General features: G+C 37.4%; 1 protein-coding gene and 1 long non-coding RNA gene across 4 annotated transcripts; both read right to left on the bottom strand.

Moving 5' to 3' along the window:
- Positions 1-442: 442 nt before the first annotated feature.
- Positions 443-16570, bottom strand: LOC110385975 (malate dehydrogenase, cytoplasmic). Of its 3 annotated transcripts, XM_038011814.2 has the most exons (7): positions 16452-16570; positions 15905-15987; positions 15161-15503; positions 13699-13908; positions 12021-12183; positions 11064-11194; positions 9585-9792 (listed from the first exon to the last, which is right to left on the bottom strand). In XM_038011814.2, the coding sequence occupies exons 2-7, from the start codon at positions 15985-15987 to the stop codon at positions 9676-9678; spliced, it is 1047 nt and encodes a 348-aa protein (XP_037867742.1). In that variant the 5' UTR covers positions 16452-16570; the 3' UTR covers positions 9585-9675. The 3 variants fall into 3 exon arrangements, with proteins under 3 accessions (XP_037867741.1, XP_037867742.1, XP_037867740.1); XM_038011813.2 differs by lacking the exons at positions 9585-9792; positions 16452-16570 and adding an exon at positions 443-905 and having other exon boundaries at positions 15905-16323; XM_038011812.2 differs by lacking the exon at positions 16452-16570 and having other exon boundaries at positions 15905-16321.
- Positions 4659-9271, bottom strand: LOC134199003 (uncharacterized). The gene is made up of 2 exons (XR_009973318.1): positions 4977-9271; positions 4659-4814 (listed from the first exon to the last, which is right to left on the bottom strand). It is a non-coding gene; the product is annotated as an uncharacterized LOC134199003 (long non-coding RNA).
- Positions 16571-16887: the final 317 nt, after the last annotated feature.

Here is a 16887-nt window from a genome sequence, read left to right as displayed (position 1 = left end):
CGTGGCCGCCGCTAATTACTTATCCGACCGCGACGGAGCAACGCATAGCCACTGTCGCCCGAAAGATATCTTCTCGGATCCCCCGGATTCACTCTCGGTGCTTTTAGGCCTCTCAAGTACCGGTCACCGTCCTCGTTGAACTCTTCGATTACGACGAAGAGCTCGATGAGCGAACTAACCCACAGACACAGTCCACTGAGTTTCTCGCCGGATCTTCTCAGAGGGTCGCTATTCCGATCCGGTGGTAGATTCTGAGAAGCACTGCTTTTGCTAGCGCTAGTGTTTGCAAATTCTCTCGGGTTGAGCCCGTGAGCTCACCTACCCGTCCGGACGTAGCTGGAATTGCCTCTTAGGCTACCAGCTAATAGAAGGGGGAAAAAAGCCATGATAATGATAGAGAATAGCGTCAGAAATGTGAGGTCATCAATTTAAAAACACCATGGAACCAACATCTATCCGTCATATAATATTAAAATTTAACGTATTAAAAAAATTAGATTTTCATTTGTTTTAATTACATTCATGAGAGGCTTATAGACTCATAAACCTACTAAGCCTTATTTACTCTTTTATCAAAATACCTTGACATAAAATCCTTTAAATCCTAAACGTACCGACATGTGCTATCTATAAAAAAATACACATAATATATTTATTGTAAACATTAAATAAAAAAGACTGGCACGCAACGAATGTATAGTACCTAATTGTCTTTTTTCACTGTATGCTGAAAATGAAACCATGAGTTTCGGATGTCGCGTGATGCGTGTAGGTAGATAGATACATGAATTACATGCCTGTGATTTGTCCGAGCCGGACTGAACGTTCTGTTTTATGGCTGCATTCCATCATTGTGTGCCCTCGAGTGCATTGCAGTCGGTCGAAGCCACGCGCTAGCACATGACCTATTAAAATTATCGGATTCAATTTAAATTCAATGGAAAATGACAAATATTATGTAAATATTATGTTGTTCAAAGAATTATAATGATTTTATGATATCATTATTGATTTTTGTCGTAATTTACGTTAACTTAAGTTTTTTTTATTTTTATTGCTAGTTGGGTGAACGAGCTCACAGCCCACCTGGTGTTAACTGGTTACTGAAACCCATAGACATTTACGACGTAAATGCGCCATCCACCTTGAGATATAAGTTCTCAGGTCTCAAGTATAGTTACAACGGCTGCCCCACCCTTCAAACCGAAACGCATTACTACTTCACGGCAGAAATAGGCAGGGTAGTGGTACCCACCCGTGCGGACTCACAAGAGGTCCTACCACCAGTATAGAGCAGTAGGTATGTATGTATTCAAATTTAAAGTTTTCGAACACGCAACAATGATTAACAATAATCCGTCTTCCAAGATAAAAATTCATGAGAAAGCAGCACAGTTCTACTGGATCATATATATCACATCAGTTTTATTATTTAAAAATTAAAAATTTTTTAAAGGGCGTAGAGAACCTAAAAATTTTAACTCCCATAATAATATGTTTGCGACAGATCTATGGCACATCGGTTGCGTTTACGGCATCCCGAAGACATTACAAAAGCCATTCCGTTATCTAATGTTCGCTTTGGATTTATTTAACTTTTCCACGCCTTCGCATCTCGAAAATCGTTCGATAAAGATGTCAACAAGAAAAGGTCGCCAGTTCCACTGGGATACAACACAAAGTCATGTTTTTATTGTCAAAAGCTACGTGCCACTTATCCTTGAGTTATATATTCTTTAAAGGTAATGTTCATGACGTGTCTTACTATTGTGAGGATTCGAAAGGCACTAGTATTCGTGAATGATTTATGGTTTGAAATCTTTTTAACTTTCAAAATATTGGAATTCTTTTCATTCTGGCTTTTTTATAATGAATAAAATAAGTGTCTCTAGTATAAAAGTACATTAATCAAGTTGTTTCTTATTCGAGCAAGTAATCTTCAACAAAACCATTACTGACAGTGAAAGTACATAAACTAACATATGAAGGCGTAATATCAAAATGCAATAACTTCCCCAACTGAATTGTTATTTAAGCCACACTTAAGTAATACATCAAGCAAATTTAAAGTAAATTATGTATATGTTTACATGTCTAAGTATGTACGCTGAGAACTAGCGCATCCAAAATAATATTGGCATTAAATTATGAACCCTAAAATTAACACTATTTATGGATTATAATTATCTATGGATTATAAACTAAACAGCTATAACGTAATTTTGCTAATCAAATCTATAGATTATAATGACGACGAATACAAATAAGGTTGTTTTTCAAAATTAAGCCACTCAGAAATATCATAAATTTAAAACTTAATTTTGAAATGAGTATTCCTGAATACGCTTAACACGTCATATGTACAATTACTATTAACTTATAGAAATGACGATTGAGCAGTCGAAAAAGTAAAAATTTGTTGGACCATAAATTAACCGGTCTCGGAGGGCGAAGCTCGCAATCTGCATTAGCCGAGACGCACTTCTCTCTAGCGATTAAATGAAATTTCACGGCCGGTTGCCTACAGAAACTCACTGGACAAAGGTCTGGGATATTTAAATTGAATGCTTTTAATCCGGTAAATTCTTCCGCTTTTTTTAAAAGGCAAGATTTGAAGGTCTCGTTCGTCTTAGAATCAAATAGCTAGGTCAATTTGTACATTTGAATTTAAGAATAGTCTTTCTGATTCAAAATATTTACGTTTTTATTAACATTACTTTGAATCTGCTTTGGAGAAGCTTAGCGCAGTAGAGTAGGTATGTTGTTTTCTTAATAATAACATGAGTAATAATCTACATCAAAAATATTATTAATATAATTTAAAAAAACATTCAGTCGGCTTTAAAAATATCGTTTTACTCAAATCTCGTTTCGGTCTACGTATTGCAATCGAAGACTCGCAAAGGTATCCCCCTTTTGCACTAATCGAGCAATTTCTCCCATGTTATTAAAGGAAAATGGGAATGTTCGCAGGCCGTTGCGTTCTCAGAACGAGTTTCTTATAGACGGTATTGAATTTTTAAACAAATTTTTCGACCCGCTACCTCTGCCCTGGAACCCACTTTATGTTATAGGATTAGAATGATATTACAACATTAAACCTTATATGAATAATAAGTAGGTAGTTTTAATAGGCATTCATATTTAAAATTAGAATAAAAAAGCAGGTACATTTTACCATCTAGACTTGGTATTCGATTCAAAAATGCTCATTTTGTGTTACCACAATAAAATATTCGGTTTTGTCATTTTTAAGTAAAGTCTCAAAAATATTATAATAATACATGTTATTGTTTAAATTTCTGTGACAGGCGAACCTGTAGGATATACGATATTAATTTGTTTTTGGAGCCCTTTATTTCAAGTTGAAAACCTTTTTTTTTCAATTCGGACATGTTAGAAGATCCCTAGGGTATACCAAATTAACTGAGCTTCTACGGATTCCGAGTTCAAGTGTTCAAAAAGAATTACTTTGTTTCTTAATTCAGACAGCATAATCATCTCAAAGTGAATGCCGCTAGCCGCCTTGAGACATGAGGTCGAAGTATCAATTGTATTATTTAACGGCTACCATATCTTTCAATGAATGCTTCACGGCTCAAATAAACAGGATACCGGTACCTTCTTCTCAATCGTGTCACTCTTGACAGAGTGGTCGTGATCGTCATTTAGTGTTGGCAGGGGCAGACTTGATGCGTCTCACGATGTCCCGCCATCTCTCCCTGCTCCGTTCTACTATTACTGGTTGATACTACACTCTTTTTAATAATTTAGTAGCAAAAAGTAGACAACAGCCAAACCCTTCATATTTTTAATGTTCAATAACAACAAAAAGCACTACCGCTCAAGTGAGTGATAAAGTACTAATTCGATAGCAATGTCAACTCTACCAGCTGATTGACACGTTCTATTTTCACCTAAGGAACGATCTATGGCCTATGGGCTACGAAGTTCAAACTCCGATCAGCGTTGATCCGTTCTTGTAATTAATAATGACCGTGGGAAAAGCTTTCAAGGATTCCATCGGAACCTAATGGACCTGTTTTTTACCAGACCGAAGGTTTACAACACATTATCGGATTGAAAATAAGTCGGAAATAATTAATTTCTTGTCTTTTCGGAGAATTGAAGAAATTGCATTTTGGTATTTCTTTTTATTTTCGTACCATCTATACGTTCTAGAGTTATGTCTTCAGCAAAATTATTACTAAATCGTATACAGTTACTGTTTTGCAGTGATCAAAGTATTTTATCCAAAGACCCTAAGCAATTACTTCACATAGTTGAATCTACGGCGAACCTCATCGATTGATGCTGAATTTTATGTATCAATTAAAAAAAAATAAGCATAACGTGTAAGACTGTTTTCAGAACGAATATCTAAAATAATAAAATAATTTATTCTCACCTAAAATATATCTTGTATGGCTAGTTAAAATTCACGGCAATTTATTTCCCACATATTGTGTTTGTTGTATATATATATTCGAATGTAAAAAAGTGTATTTGTAATACTAAACATTTTGAAAGAACACTACAATACCCGGAACATTTCCCTTGAGCAGCATTAAGGTTCCGGTACAGGAGTGGGTCATTTGACTCAATCTCTAGAAATTAGGCAAGGAAGGTCGATCCGCCAAAGATTCAAATTAAAACAATTTATCGTTAGTTTTTTTGTTTTTAATTGGCATCAAATTTCGAAAACATCATACTCGTATAGCAAATCTCAACACCAATTTTGAAACGCGTGACTGCGTTGCGGTATATTTAAGCAGGGCAGTGGTATCTAACTGTTCGGGCTCACCAAGCACCAACTACAAACATTAATTTATTTAGACTTCAATAATCAAACAGTACATATAATATAAATCAGTATATTCGACACAAAATAAAGAAGTAATGCTTCATTTTAAGGAAATTTTCCTATAGGTACTGATATTTTTAGTTTGAATGAGTTAATAATTATTAAAGCTCACCAAAACTTAAGCTCGCGTCAACCACTACGACTAGTGTTTGTTCATAAAGTATAGTGTTTTCGACTCATTACTTGTAGAAATCGTTATTTCCACGAGCTGCGGTGGTCGCCTTCTCTAGATAAATGTTGCAGTTAATATCCTTTCCGTAGACTAAAACACCTTTATTTTTATCGCTTCCAATACTTTTCCTTAGAAATTTCATCAAGTAAGTAATTTCATCCACGGCGTCAAATATTTTTTTATAATTATTTTCAAGATGGTATTACGTGCATGTTACGGATGCACTTGAGATAAGCCAATGAGAAATCCAATATATGCGTTAGGGTTGTATCTGATGATACAATGAATTCTCGTTGTTTTCTGTTACGAGACTTTATTTTGTATTTGTACAATAATTTGTTTAGATATGTTTAGTTTTGTATTTTTGATAAATTAAATAAAGTAGGTACATATGTAAAGAAGCGGGGATTATTCCCTCATAAAAATTTTAAGAGACAGATTATATTTAAATGAAACTTGTTTTAAATTGAATGAAGTAGGTACCTAGGTAAAGAAGCGGGGATTATTCCCTCATAAAATTTTTAGCTTAATATAGATCATAGACGACACGCAGCCACGGCAAAGGCGTTAACAAGGGTACTTTTTTAGCATTATATTTACAAGGAGTACAGAAGTTTCAGCTGACCGATCGCCTTTAATGCCCTCGCTAAAGGAAAGGTGAGACCGAAAAATACTTTGTCAAAGAGTTTCCCAAATGTAGTCACAGCAACTCTAAATCTACTTCGGGTCTCACGTTACAGGTCCCCTTTAAACATTGCAGAGGTATTTAATTTTGACTACTTGTGTAAGCTGATGCGCTCCTATTACTTAACTCAATTCCTTATGACTAATTGGCCAACAATGCTACCCGATAATCAAACCAAAACTAACCCAAAAAAGAATTCTTGACTTGACTTAAATTCTGTTCTAGATAATCAAAATCATTTTTGTAAGAATAATATAAGAGTCCTCTATCTTCAGTTAATTCGGTTTCGTTAAGCAAGAAAACTTGTTCTATATGCAGTCTGTCGTCGTGCCGAACGCACCCGCGCAATTCACAACCTACTTCAAGTTGGTCAACTAATCCAAGTTTTCCTTTACTGGCTAATGAGACGAGTTTGATTCGGATTCCCGAAGCGCTTCGGAATACTCTGCTTGAAATGGCTCTTACTTTGGATTACCATTTACGTGTTTTCATAAAAAAAATATATGCGAGTTTATCATCAAATCAGTGACATGATTATGATTTGTCCAGTTTTCAATTAAAATAAATTATAATTTAGCGATTACATTTTCTGTCTCGATTCAGTGGGGGTAGGTGCCAGTTTTGTCAAATTGACAAATATAAAATCAGAGTGTTTAATTTATTAATGTAAGACTTCTTCTTCTTCTCAGTCGTATGCACTCTTGGCAGAGTGGTCGTGGTCATCACTTCGGTTGGTGGTGCGCTTCACCAGACGTCGCCATTCCTCGCGTACCGCGGCCCTTCTTGTGCACTCGTTAACGGGACCGTTCAAAGCTGCCTTTATTTGGTCGGTCCATCGTAACGGTGATCTGCCGCGCGGTCTTGTACCCTCTATCATGCCCTGCACCACAAGGCGCTCAACTGAGTCGTCACCTCGCCGCGACACATGCCCGAAGAAAGTGAGAATGCGACCCTGAACGATGGAGGATAGTCGCTGCTTGATGCCGAGTTCCTGTAGAATTGACTGATTCGTTCTGAACTCTGTCCACGATATTTGCAACATTCTTCTTCAGCACCACACTTCGAGAGCATCTATCCTCTTTTTCTCACTTTCTCTCAATGTGCAGGTCTCAGCAGCATAAAGAAAAATGGGGAAGACCAGCGCTTACAAGTCTGATTTTAGTAGCTTTAGTGATATTTCGATTCCCCCATATTTTCTTCAGCCTGTCCATGGCTGACCTCGAAACAGCCATACGCCGCTTGATTTCATCAACGCACCCGCCAGTGTTCGATATCAGTGCACCTAAGTAAATGTATGACTGTACGACATCGCAGTTCGCAATTTTTGTGACCTCTGGCGAGTTATTATTAGCACGATCGACAATCATGACACTTGTTTTGTTGCGGTTAATTTTAAGTCCGAAATCAAGACTGACGCGTTCCACTCTACCGAGTAGCTCTTCCATCTGGCTAACACCTGACGTGACTAAAGTGATGTCGTCTGCATAACGAAGATTTGAAATGTAAGACTACGTTGTCAAAATTATAGGTATACGGCTATTAGAGATTATACACATAATACTCATTTTATCTTACGTACGGTAAGCACGGCTACATAGGTGCAAAAAATTGAGTTGGGTGTTAGTCAGGGAGCAAGCTAGGATTTACTTTATTTGGCTTGCCTTTTTAAAAATATTAATTTTTTTTTATTACGGTTCGATCAATGATACTATCAGGGTTCAAGTCGCCTTATTGATCGATGACTTCTGTTAAAATGTATCACTAAAAGAATAAGAAGGAATATGGATTGACTAAATACAGGTAAGGGACAATCAAGCAATAGACACTCGCTGTTCCTTTTTGCCACCGAGGAAAGCCGCTAAGAATGTTTTTTTTTTTTCATTTTTGTCTAATTACCAAGTTGGCATAATTAAAGCTAGCTTTAATTTTAATGTGTCTCATCAACTCAACTAATTAGTTATGACTTCGAATTGCCAAACAAGGTTGGAGTAAATTCGGTAATCACATTCGTTTTTTGCACATCGTAAAGACGATGAAACTTGTAAAGATAAAGCATGAAGTTTTACAAATTATGAATATATTATTCAGAGAATTGTAAGTTACCGCAATAGCAGACTAATAAACACGACACAAGATCGGAGAAGATTAAGTTTGTCGCTCATTCTAGCCACAGGAGCCGAGCAAGAGAAAACACAAATAAAAGAGCATTTACCAAGCGATTAATATTCGACGGACTACGGCTTGGGTTCCCTGACCGCATCGTTTGTTTAACCTCTTCTGTCAATTTGATTTCCGACCTCGGGGGTATGTAATTTCCATTACGGAGGCCAGACGCTTTATTTATCTGCGCGCAGGCCAATAAGCTCGGCGAGATTGTCCGTTTCATCTAAGGAAATATTGTGCATATCTGGTTTCGCTTTCCGTAAAAACATTAAAGGAGATGAAAGCTTCAGAAAATTGTTATTTTTTTTCATGATAGAAATGATAATTGAATCATAATTGTAAAAATTTCTCAACCACCACGAAAAACATTGCATGATTTTATTACAGGCCTTTATTAAATATGAATAGATACTTCAAAATATATTAAAGTCTACAAATTTACTTTTGTGTTTTTAAATGTAGATGTACATCTGTGAAATCGTTCAATCAAATTATGGTGGACGTAATTCATTAAAACATCACATAATACCACACGATACAAGTTCGCTTTATCCTACTAGGATTCCGGCTATCTTCGTGTAAATTCTATATAAGCAATATATTTATACTGATATATTTTACTGGTGGTAGGACCTCTTGTGAGTCCGCGCGGGTAGGTAGCCCCGCCTATTTCTGCCGTGAAGTAGTAATGCGTTTCGGTTTGAAGAGTGGGGCAGCCGTTGTAACTATACTTGAGACCTTAGAACTTATATCTCAAGGTGGGTGGCGCATTGACGTCGTAGATGTCTATGGGCTCCAGTAACCACTTAACACCAGGTGGGCTGTGAGCTCGTCCACCCTTCTAAGCAATAAAAAAATTTATGTTATATGAAAATATGGCATGTCCAGTTCTACAATAAAAGCAAATATCTAGAACCCAATAATAGTGTCCACTGATCGGATGTTTTTTATATTTTTATTGCTTAAATCGGTGGACCAGCTCACGGCCCCCTTGTGTTAAATAATCACCGGAGCCCATAGACAACAAGAACGTATATGTTGCCACCCACCTTAACACTAAATAACCTAAGACTTAAGTTCTAAATCTAAATCTCAGCTTTATAGTACAACGATTGTCCCGTCGTTCAAACCGAAATGCATCACTGCTTCACGGCAGACATAGGTAGGGTGGTATCTACCAGTGCAGGCTCATAAAATGCCCTGACAGTAAGGATGTATTTGTAAATGAAAAATACACAGGGACCCACTAAAATATACACAAATTTAAACAACACCCCTTCAGCAGCTTAGAAGAAGTTTAGTGACAAACAATCGTACAAAAAAAAAATTGGTATAGGCTTCCCTTCTTCAAACGAGGCTTGGGGAGAGTATTAAGCGGTAGGCAGCGGCTTGGCTCTGCCCCTGGCATTGCTGAAGTCCATGGGCGACGGTAACCACTCACCATCAGGTAGGCTATATGCTCGTCTGCCTACAAGGGCAATAAAAAAAAACAAAAATAATATATATAAAGATATATTATTATGTGAAACATATTTTTTTTATTATTGTACTAGGCGAGTAGACGAGGTCAGCACTCACTGGGTATTGAGTGGTCACCAGATCTCACGGAAATAGCACCTTATTTACTAATTTCTGATACCCAGATTGAAACAAAATTTTAATTATATACTATAAAATTAACTTACATAGATCAATAAAAATTAAAGCTTCAGGCCAATTTATTTTCAAAATTAAATCAAATCGAATAAACTCAAAGATTTAAAAAAACATATTATAGATAAATCTTGAAGGTCATTCACTAAACCTACTGAGCCGATCAATCGTGATACTGGCCGAGCTTTCGTCATTCGGTATAAAAGCTTGATTTAGCACATTCTCTTGTAAAAAATGTTTGCAGTAAGTAATTAGCTGAAACAATTAGGTATAAATCGAAGTATCCTTAAGAAAAGCAAAGCGATTCTACCTTTTAATCTTGAATTAAAAGACAAATATTACAGTTTTATCAGGGTTTAGTCATATTTAAATGCCTTCGCGGGTAGTTACAACCGTTGTGTTTCCGGGCCAAAGCAGTCATAGGCTTCGGAAGAATCAAGTGCTACACAACCCATTTTTTATTTATTGCCCGTTTAGGCAGATGGACGATTATGGACATCAGCAATGCCAGGAGCACAGCCAAACCGCTGCCTACCACTGAATACTATTCGCAAGGAATGGAAGTTCATTCCAGAACCGAATGGTACGTGGCAGAAAAGATCTCTAGAAACGCACTGTAGATAAACGCAACGGTTCAACCTCAAGTTTCAACACGGGTGGCGTCATTCGCGTTGTAAGGTCTGTGGGCTCCGGTAGGCACTTAACAACACGTGGCCCGTGAGCTGGTTCGTCTGGTCACCCACAAAGGCAATTTAATAAAACATAAAATGATTGCAATACCACATTTAAAAGCACTTCTTTAAGTGTTCTTAATTTCATATTAAAGTAAGTTAGGAAAACATCAAATGTTTTCTTAACAAATATGTACATCCTTCAAAATTTAACGTATTAAACACTTTACATAATAGTATCTTATCAATACTTGAAGAATAATTTTAAATTAATTTGTTTAATGGTTTAATGGTTACAGACAGATGAGATGGTTAGTGATAAACATAACTTATAAAAATATACTTAGTTTGACACGACAAAAATAAAAACAAACAAACTTCCTAAATAGAAATGGTATATGTTATCTTCATTCAAAACTAACCTGACCTCGACCTCATTTTAAGGTGGATAGTGACATATCCTTCATCGTATAAATGAGGGTTTATGGAAGGAATGGTTTAGAAAGAATGGTTTGAAATTGGAAGAAAGTTTATGAAAAAATTATGGGTTTCGTTAGTCGCTTAACCAGAAAATTGCTAACAATACTGTATTCAGCATACCTGCTTAAAGCAAGCTTTTCCCCAATGCAATTGGAACCACGAACTCATATCTCAATTCATATTGAGATATGAGAGAATGTTACCATCACCATACCATCACCATACATGTAACATTCACATTGTGATAAACTCGTAACCACTTAATACTAATGGGCTGTAAGTCCATCTTATGCACTTCATAATATTTATTCTAACAAAGTAATTACATGAATCTTAAAATCTACTCATCTTTTATTTAATGTAAAATAAACTCACTTTTTCGTGCTGCTCTTGGGCCACTTTATTAATCCTCTTAATTTCCATTTTGAGATGAGTGTTCTCCTTAAACCTTTCATTTACACACCAATGATCTCCAGAAAAAATTAACGGAAGTACATAGGGATGGCCTGAACGAGAAAAAATCTTTTACACATCCGTTTACAAAAAAAATCTATATTTCAAAAAAATCCTCTTAGAGCAGACACAGCTGCTTATTTTACAACCTAGCTGTCCTAAGGTATGAAGCCTCTTGGTGACACAGTTCTGCCCGTTTCGGCAGAAAAATCGTCATGCGCTCCAGCTTGAAAAATGTTTTATTTTATTTTATTTTTTATTGCTTAGATTAGTAGACTTACAGCCCACCTGTTGTTAAGTGGTTACTGGAGTCCATAGACATCTACAACGTAAATGCGCCACCCACCTTAAGATGTAAGTTCTAAGGTCTCAAGTATAGTTACAACGGCTGCGCCAACCTTCAAACCGAAGCGCATTACTGCTTCACGGCAGAAATAGGCAGGTTGGTGGTACCCACCCGCGCGGACTCACAAGAGGTCCTACCACCAGTAATTACGCAAATTATAATTTTTGCGGGTTTGATTTTTATTACACGATGTTATTCCTTCACCGCGGAAGTCAATCGTAAACATTTGTTGAGTACGTATTTCATGAGAAAAATTGGTACCCGTCTGAGATTCGAACACCGGTGCATCGCTCAACACGAATGCACCGGACGACTTATCCTTTAAACCACGACGACTTCAAAATGTGATCCTCGTCTTGTACGATTGAAGTCAATTCAGATTTCTATTAAACGTCTCAAAGCGAACGGTAGCAATCACATTTTACTGACTTCGATAACCGCTTAAAACTAAGCAACGTTCTTGTCTGTCCACATCAGAATATTAAAAAGAAAAACCTGCCGAAAAAGTTAACATTCTCTATTTCAATAATAACCTTTTATTGTCCCCAGTGATTCATCGCTAATGACTCCCATGCTGCAATAAGATTTCAATTCACATTCTGTAGAACGTGACGCCCAAATGTCTTGCAAAGTTTTGGAAATTTGAGAAGCCTTATATATGCATCCGTAGGGATTCCGTGACGCAAACGACTCCATCTTTAAGAGAATTTGTTTTATGCAATAACAATTTTAGATGTTTAATTTTTAGTAAGTGTGAAGTTCGCAAATTTACATTATTACTAAAAATATTCATTCGGTCTTTGTAGATTTTGCTAAGGTCTACAGCATAGATAGACAGACTTTATATAGAATCCTCACCTACTTTAAAATCCCACAGAAACCTATGAGAATGGTGGAGGTTGGTACTAGGGAAAATATAATGACGATACGAGTTGGCGCTACTCTTACTGATGAGTTTGACGTTGTGACTGGACTCAGGCAAGGGGACGCTCTGTCACCAATGCTGTTCAACCAAGCACTTGAACACGTCATACGGAAAGTGAACACATATAATGGCGGAGTGTGGCTTAATGGACAGCATAAGGTGATAGGGTATGCCGATGAGCTTGTTCTACTAGGAGAAAGAAAGCAGCACGTTATAGACGCATTCAACTGCTTCCAACAAGAAGCCTCTTGGATTGGCCTTCGTGTGAGCCACGACAAGACAGAGTATCTTCACATTTGTCGACACAAAAACATAAGACGGAAGCGAGAAGACTTAGTTGTGGGAAATACGAGATACAAAGGGGTGGCCAAATTCCAGTTCGTTGGCTGCATTGTAAAAGACACCAATGACAAGGAAGACGAGATCGAAATACGTGTACAAAATACCCTACAATGCAGTGCAGCCCTGCATCCGGTCCTCTCTTCGAAGTTACTAAGCAGGCGTACTAAGGTTCGGATATACAAGACTATAGTCAGACCGATCTTATTGTATGGATGCGAAGCATGGACGCTTACACAAAAAGAAGAGACAAAACTTCTCGTGACGGAGCGAAAGATACTGAGAAAGATCCGGATAGCACATCCGGAAAAACAAGGACGTGGAGAGGCTTTTTGATGAGCCAAATAATCTGGGGGAGATGAAGGCACGGAGGCTCTGATGGCTCGGGCACGTAGCGCGTATGGAGCAAGATCGGGCTGTAAAACGGGTGTACACGGGTATACCGGAGGGACGCCCCCCCGTAGGGAGGCCCAAGAACTGCTGGTCTGACGCTGTGGAAGGAAATTTACGTGAGGTCCAAGTGTCGGACTGGCAAGTCGTTGCGTTGCGCCGGGATGAATAGCAACGTTTATTGTCCGGGGCCAAGACCCCCATCGGGATCATAGCGCCAGCGCAGTAGTAGTAATTTTTAGTAGTTTCATAGTTTAAATTAAAAAATCAAATAAATTTCTTGGTATAATACATAAAATGACTAACTGCAATTAAAAAATTTATATATTTATACGAGTATAGCACTAACATGTCCTTATTGGATCGAATCAACCTACTCAGCTTCTTGCCGGATCTGCGATTCTGATCTGCATGCGAAGTACTAGACCTAAGTGTTAGCAAATATACAGATTGTGCCCGTGAGCTCACTTACCCGTCCGCGCGTAGCTATCATAGCTAGATCCTTAGGCTACCCCAGCGAATAGGTAGGAAAAAAGGTAAGAAAAAACTTGCAATACCTTTTCTATAAAATCTTTCTTCAACCAAGACTCATTAAATTGTGTATGGTCTAAATTTGTTTTTCTTAATACATCTTTTCCAACCAAATTCCAGTCGCAGTTATCACCGCTAATTGTGTCTTGTATAACTAATGGTTTCTCTACTTCCACATGAAACACACTGTCGTTTGCAGCCCATACAAGCAAGTCGTTGATTTCATCGGTTTCAACCTTAGACCGAAATGCATTGTTAACATGATTTATATAGTACCCATATCTGTCTGACGACAGCCTGAGAATGATAATTCATTCAGGGCTAATGCCCTGTTCATAAAAATCCTAAAATGCCGTATTATCATTAAATTTCTATTTTTTTTTATTTAGTTAATCTGAGTCCAGGAACTAAGAGACCACAACACGTCGGAAACCTTTTCCATGAACCCATGATTATTGTCCATACCTTTACTTCATTATCAGCTGATCGTCATTTAATGTACGACCCGGTGTATTAATTCATCTATCTACATAATACATACTAATAAATCCTAACATAATTTTCTCAGCGCGTGTTAGTTGAAGGCCTTCATCAAAGAAATTTGAGCCACATCTGACATTTTGCCTTTAGATTTCGTCCCCCAATTCCTTTTTTTTCTGTTTCATGGGTCATTTTTTTTATTTTTCTATATGTATAGGCGATACTTACGTACTAATGGTACTATGTGTTTAGTGTTCACCGAAACCCATATAAGAGATGGATATAAACTTCAAAGTCTCTATTGTATTCTTAAATAACCGTTTTAGGGCGATCCTCGACTAAATACAGTTAGACAATAAATAGTCATACTAAGCCAAGAACGATGTGAAATATAAAGCAAGATGATTGATTAACCGAGGACGTCTCACCTTCCGAGCGACGCAGGTGCTCACGGGACACGGCTGTTTCGATCGCTACCTGCACCTCGTCGCCCGGACGGAGCCGATGCCGAAGTGCCACCACTGCAGTAGCTGCAACGAGGACAAGGCGCAGCACACGCTCGCGTACTGCCCTGCTTTCGCGGAGCAGCACCGTGTACTCGTTGCAAAAATAGGACCGGACTTGTCGCTTCCGACCGTTGTGGCTACGATGCTCGACTTCTGCGAGTCCACCAGAAGGAGGCGGCGGAACGGGAGAGGGAGAGCTCTTCTTCCCTCTCGGCGCCGTGCCGCTGCCGCCGAGCCGGGGGTCGGAGGAGGGCGTCTGTCCAGCTCCAGCCCCTATAAGGAGGCAGTCCCGGTCAGCGTCTGGTCCGTGATGGTCACCGGGAGGAGACGCTGACCGGGTTTTGACCCCGGACACCTGCAGATCGTTGATACCCCGCGCGCCCCCTAGGCGCGGGGACCTCGTAGGAGATTCGGACCCGGCCCGAAAAAAAAAAGATTGATTATCAACAACGAAGAAATAGCCTTAAACATAGGTAGGTAAAACTTAAATTAATATGCTTACCTTTAAATATTCTCCTAGGATATTTTTACCTATAGACGTCAAAGGTGTCGGACAAAAAAATACATCATACGGCACATTTGTTGACAAAGACTTTAGAATGTCTATCGCTACCAAGCCGTCAGCAATAAATATGGGCTTTTGCTCAGATTTAATATTTTTCTTGTTTATTACATTTTCTTTTACAATTTCCGCGATGTTCGATATAGGCCCAAATAAATTGTTGGCAATTTTTATAATTAAGTAAAATGAATCGAACATTTCATCAGTAATAACGTTGTAAAAGTCGATACAATTTGGATTGGGAAAATTAGTTATGAAACAAAATACGTCTGCGTCTGTAATACTGTAAATTAAAAAATAAGTCTTTAACATAAAATCTTACTTATTATAGCAAAAATGATCGTAATTCAACACAATTGAACGAGAGAAACAAATTCTTGGAGCCAATTTTAAATATTTTGCACTATTTTAAAAGACGAAGTTCCATCCAATGTGCCTTAAGTAAATTAATATAAGTTAAACTCAGTCGCGGGATACGGACCGCATTTCTATGAAACCAGACCGCAAACCCAGGCTCGAACACATGCAGACGGCCGTATCTTGCGGTCCAGCTAGTTGTTTTATCTCTTCCCATGCAAACCAAACTACACCTTCGTTCCGGAATTACATGAGAAATAAGTAAGAAGGTACGGTTTACAAAACAAATCACCACAATAATGTTATTCATTAACACAAATTGAATACCTCGGTAAATTGGATGACGTATGCATGGAATTCACACAAGAAAAAGCACAATTTTCCAACTCCAGTATGAAAGCCTCAGCCATCTGTAATTCATTTGAATAAACCAAAAGAGTAAGATCAATTAGTTGATTGGTTCCGAACACAGTACCAGATAAAATTTTGACAGCAATTAACTGTGCCGCTGGCACAAGAGGGTTGACAACAATTACTCTTAACGGTGATGGTAGCGAAGTAATTTCTAAATTCATTCTATTTTTAACTGAAATATTGAACGTCTTGAAAATAATGTCCTTATTATTAGGATTCAACTAAAATGTAATGATTACAATCTTTACTTTTGTTCTATTAAAGTACTCTATAGTGTAGATATAAAGTCATTTTATTTTCTTTGTTATTCGTGATGACATTACATTTAATATGACAGACAACAGACGTTGTAGAAATTGTATGCAAAAAGTTTAACATGTATTTACACAACAAACCAAACCAAACCAAAACCGAAAAAATAGATTGGTTGAAAAACTCTAAATTGTAAAAAGTTACGTACGTAGCTACTCCTTATTCTATTCCAATGAACTTCAAATTCCGTAGACTACCCACCAATATTTCCAAACAAATATCTTCTTAACCCAAACGTATTGGTAGCATGCGTTCTCGATCCAGTTTGTTTTCTGCCATAAAGGTTAGATTGTTAAGTAGAAGGGCAGCAGTGTCATAGAATATAAATAAAATTTTATTCTGATATCTCAAGTTTAAGTTAAATTATGTAAATAATTATATAAATTAAATTATGTAAATAATTATGTGAAATTGTGTAAATTATTCTATATCGTCAACTTAGTACTTATTTTTTAACGTATACTCTTATTTAAGGCTTATTAACTATTTGTGTATTTGTGAAAGTTCACATAGTAAAAAAATTTATAGCTTTCCCCAAAAAATCAGTTGAGCTCTAAACAAATTCAAGCCACTTTACTGAGATT

The sequence above is a fragment of the Bombyx mori genome, chromosome 6, assembly GCF_030269925.1.
Source record: "Bombyx mori chromosome 6, ASM3026992v2".
Lineage (NCBI taxonomy): Eukaryota > Metazoa > Arthropoda > Insecta > Lepidoptera > Bombycidae > Bombyx > Bombyx mori.
This window is presented reverse-complemented; position numbering and strand designations above follow the sequence as displayed.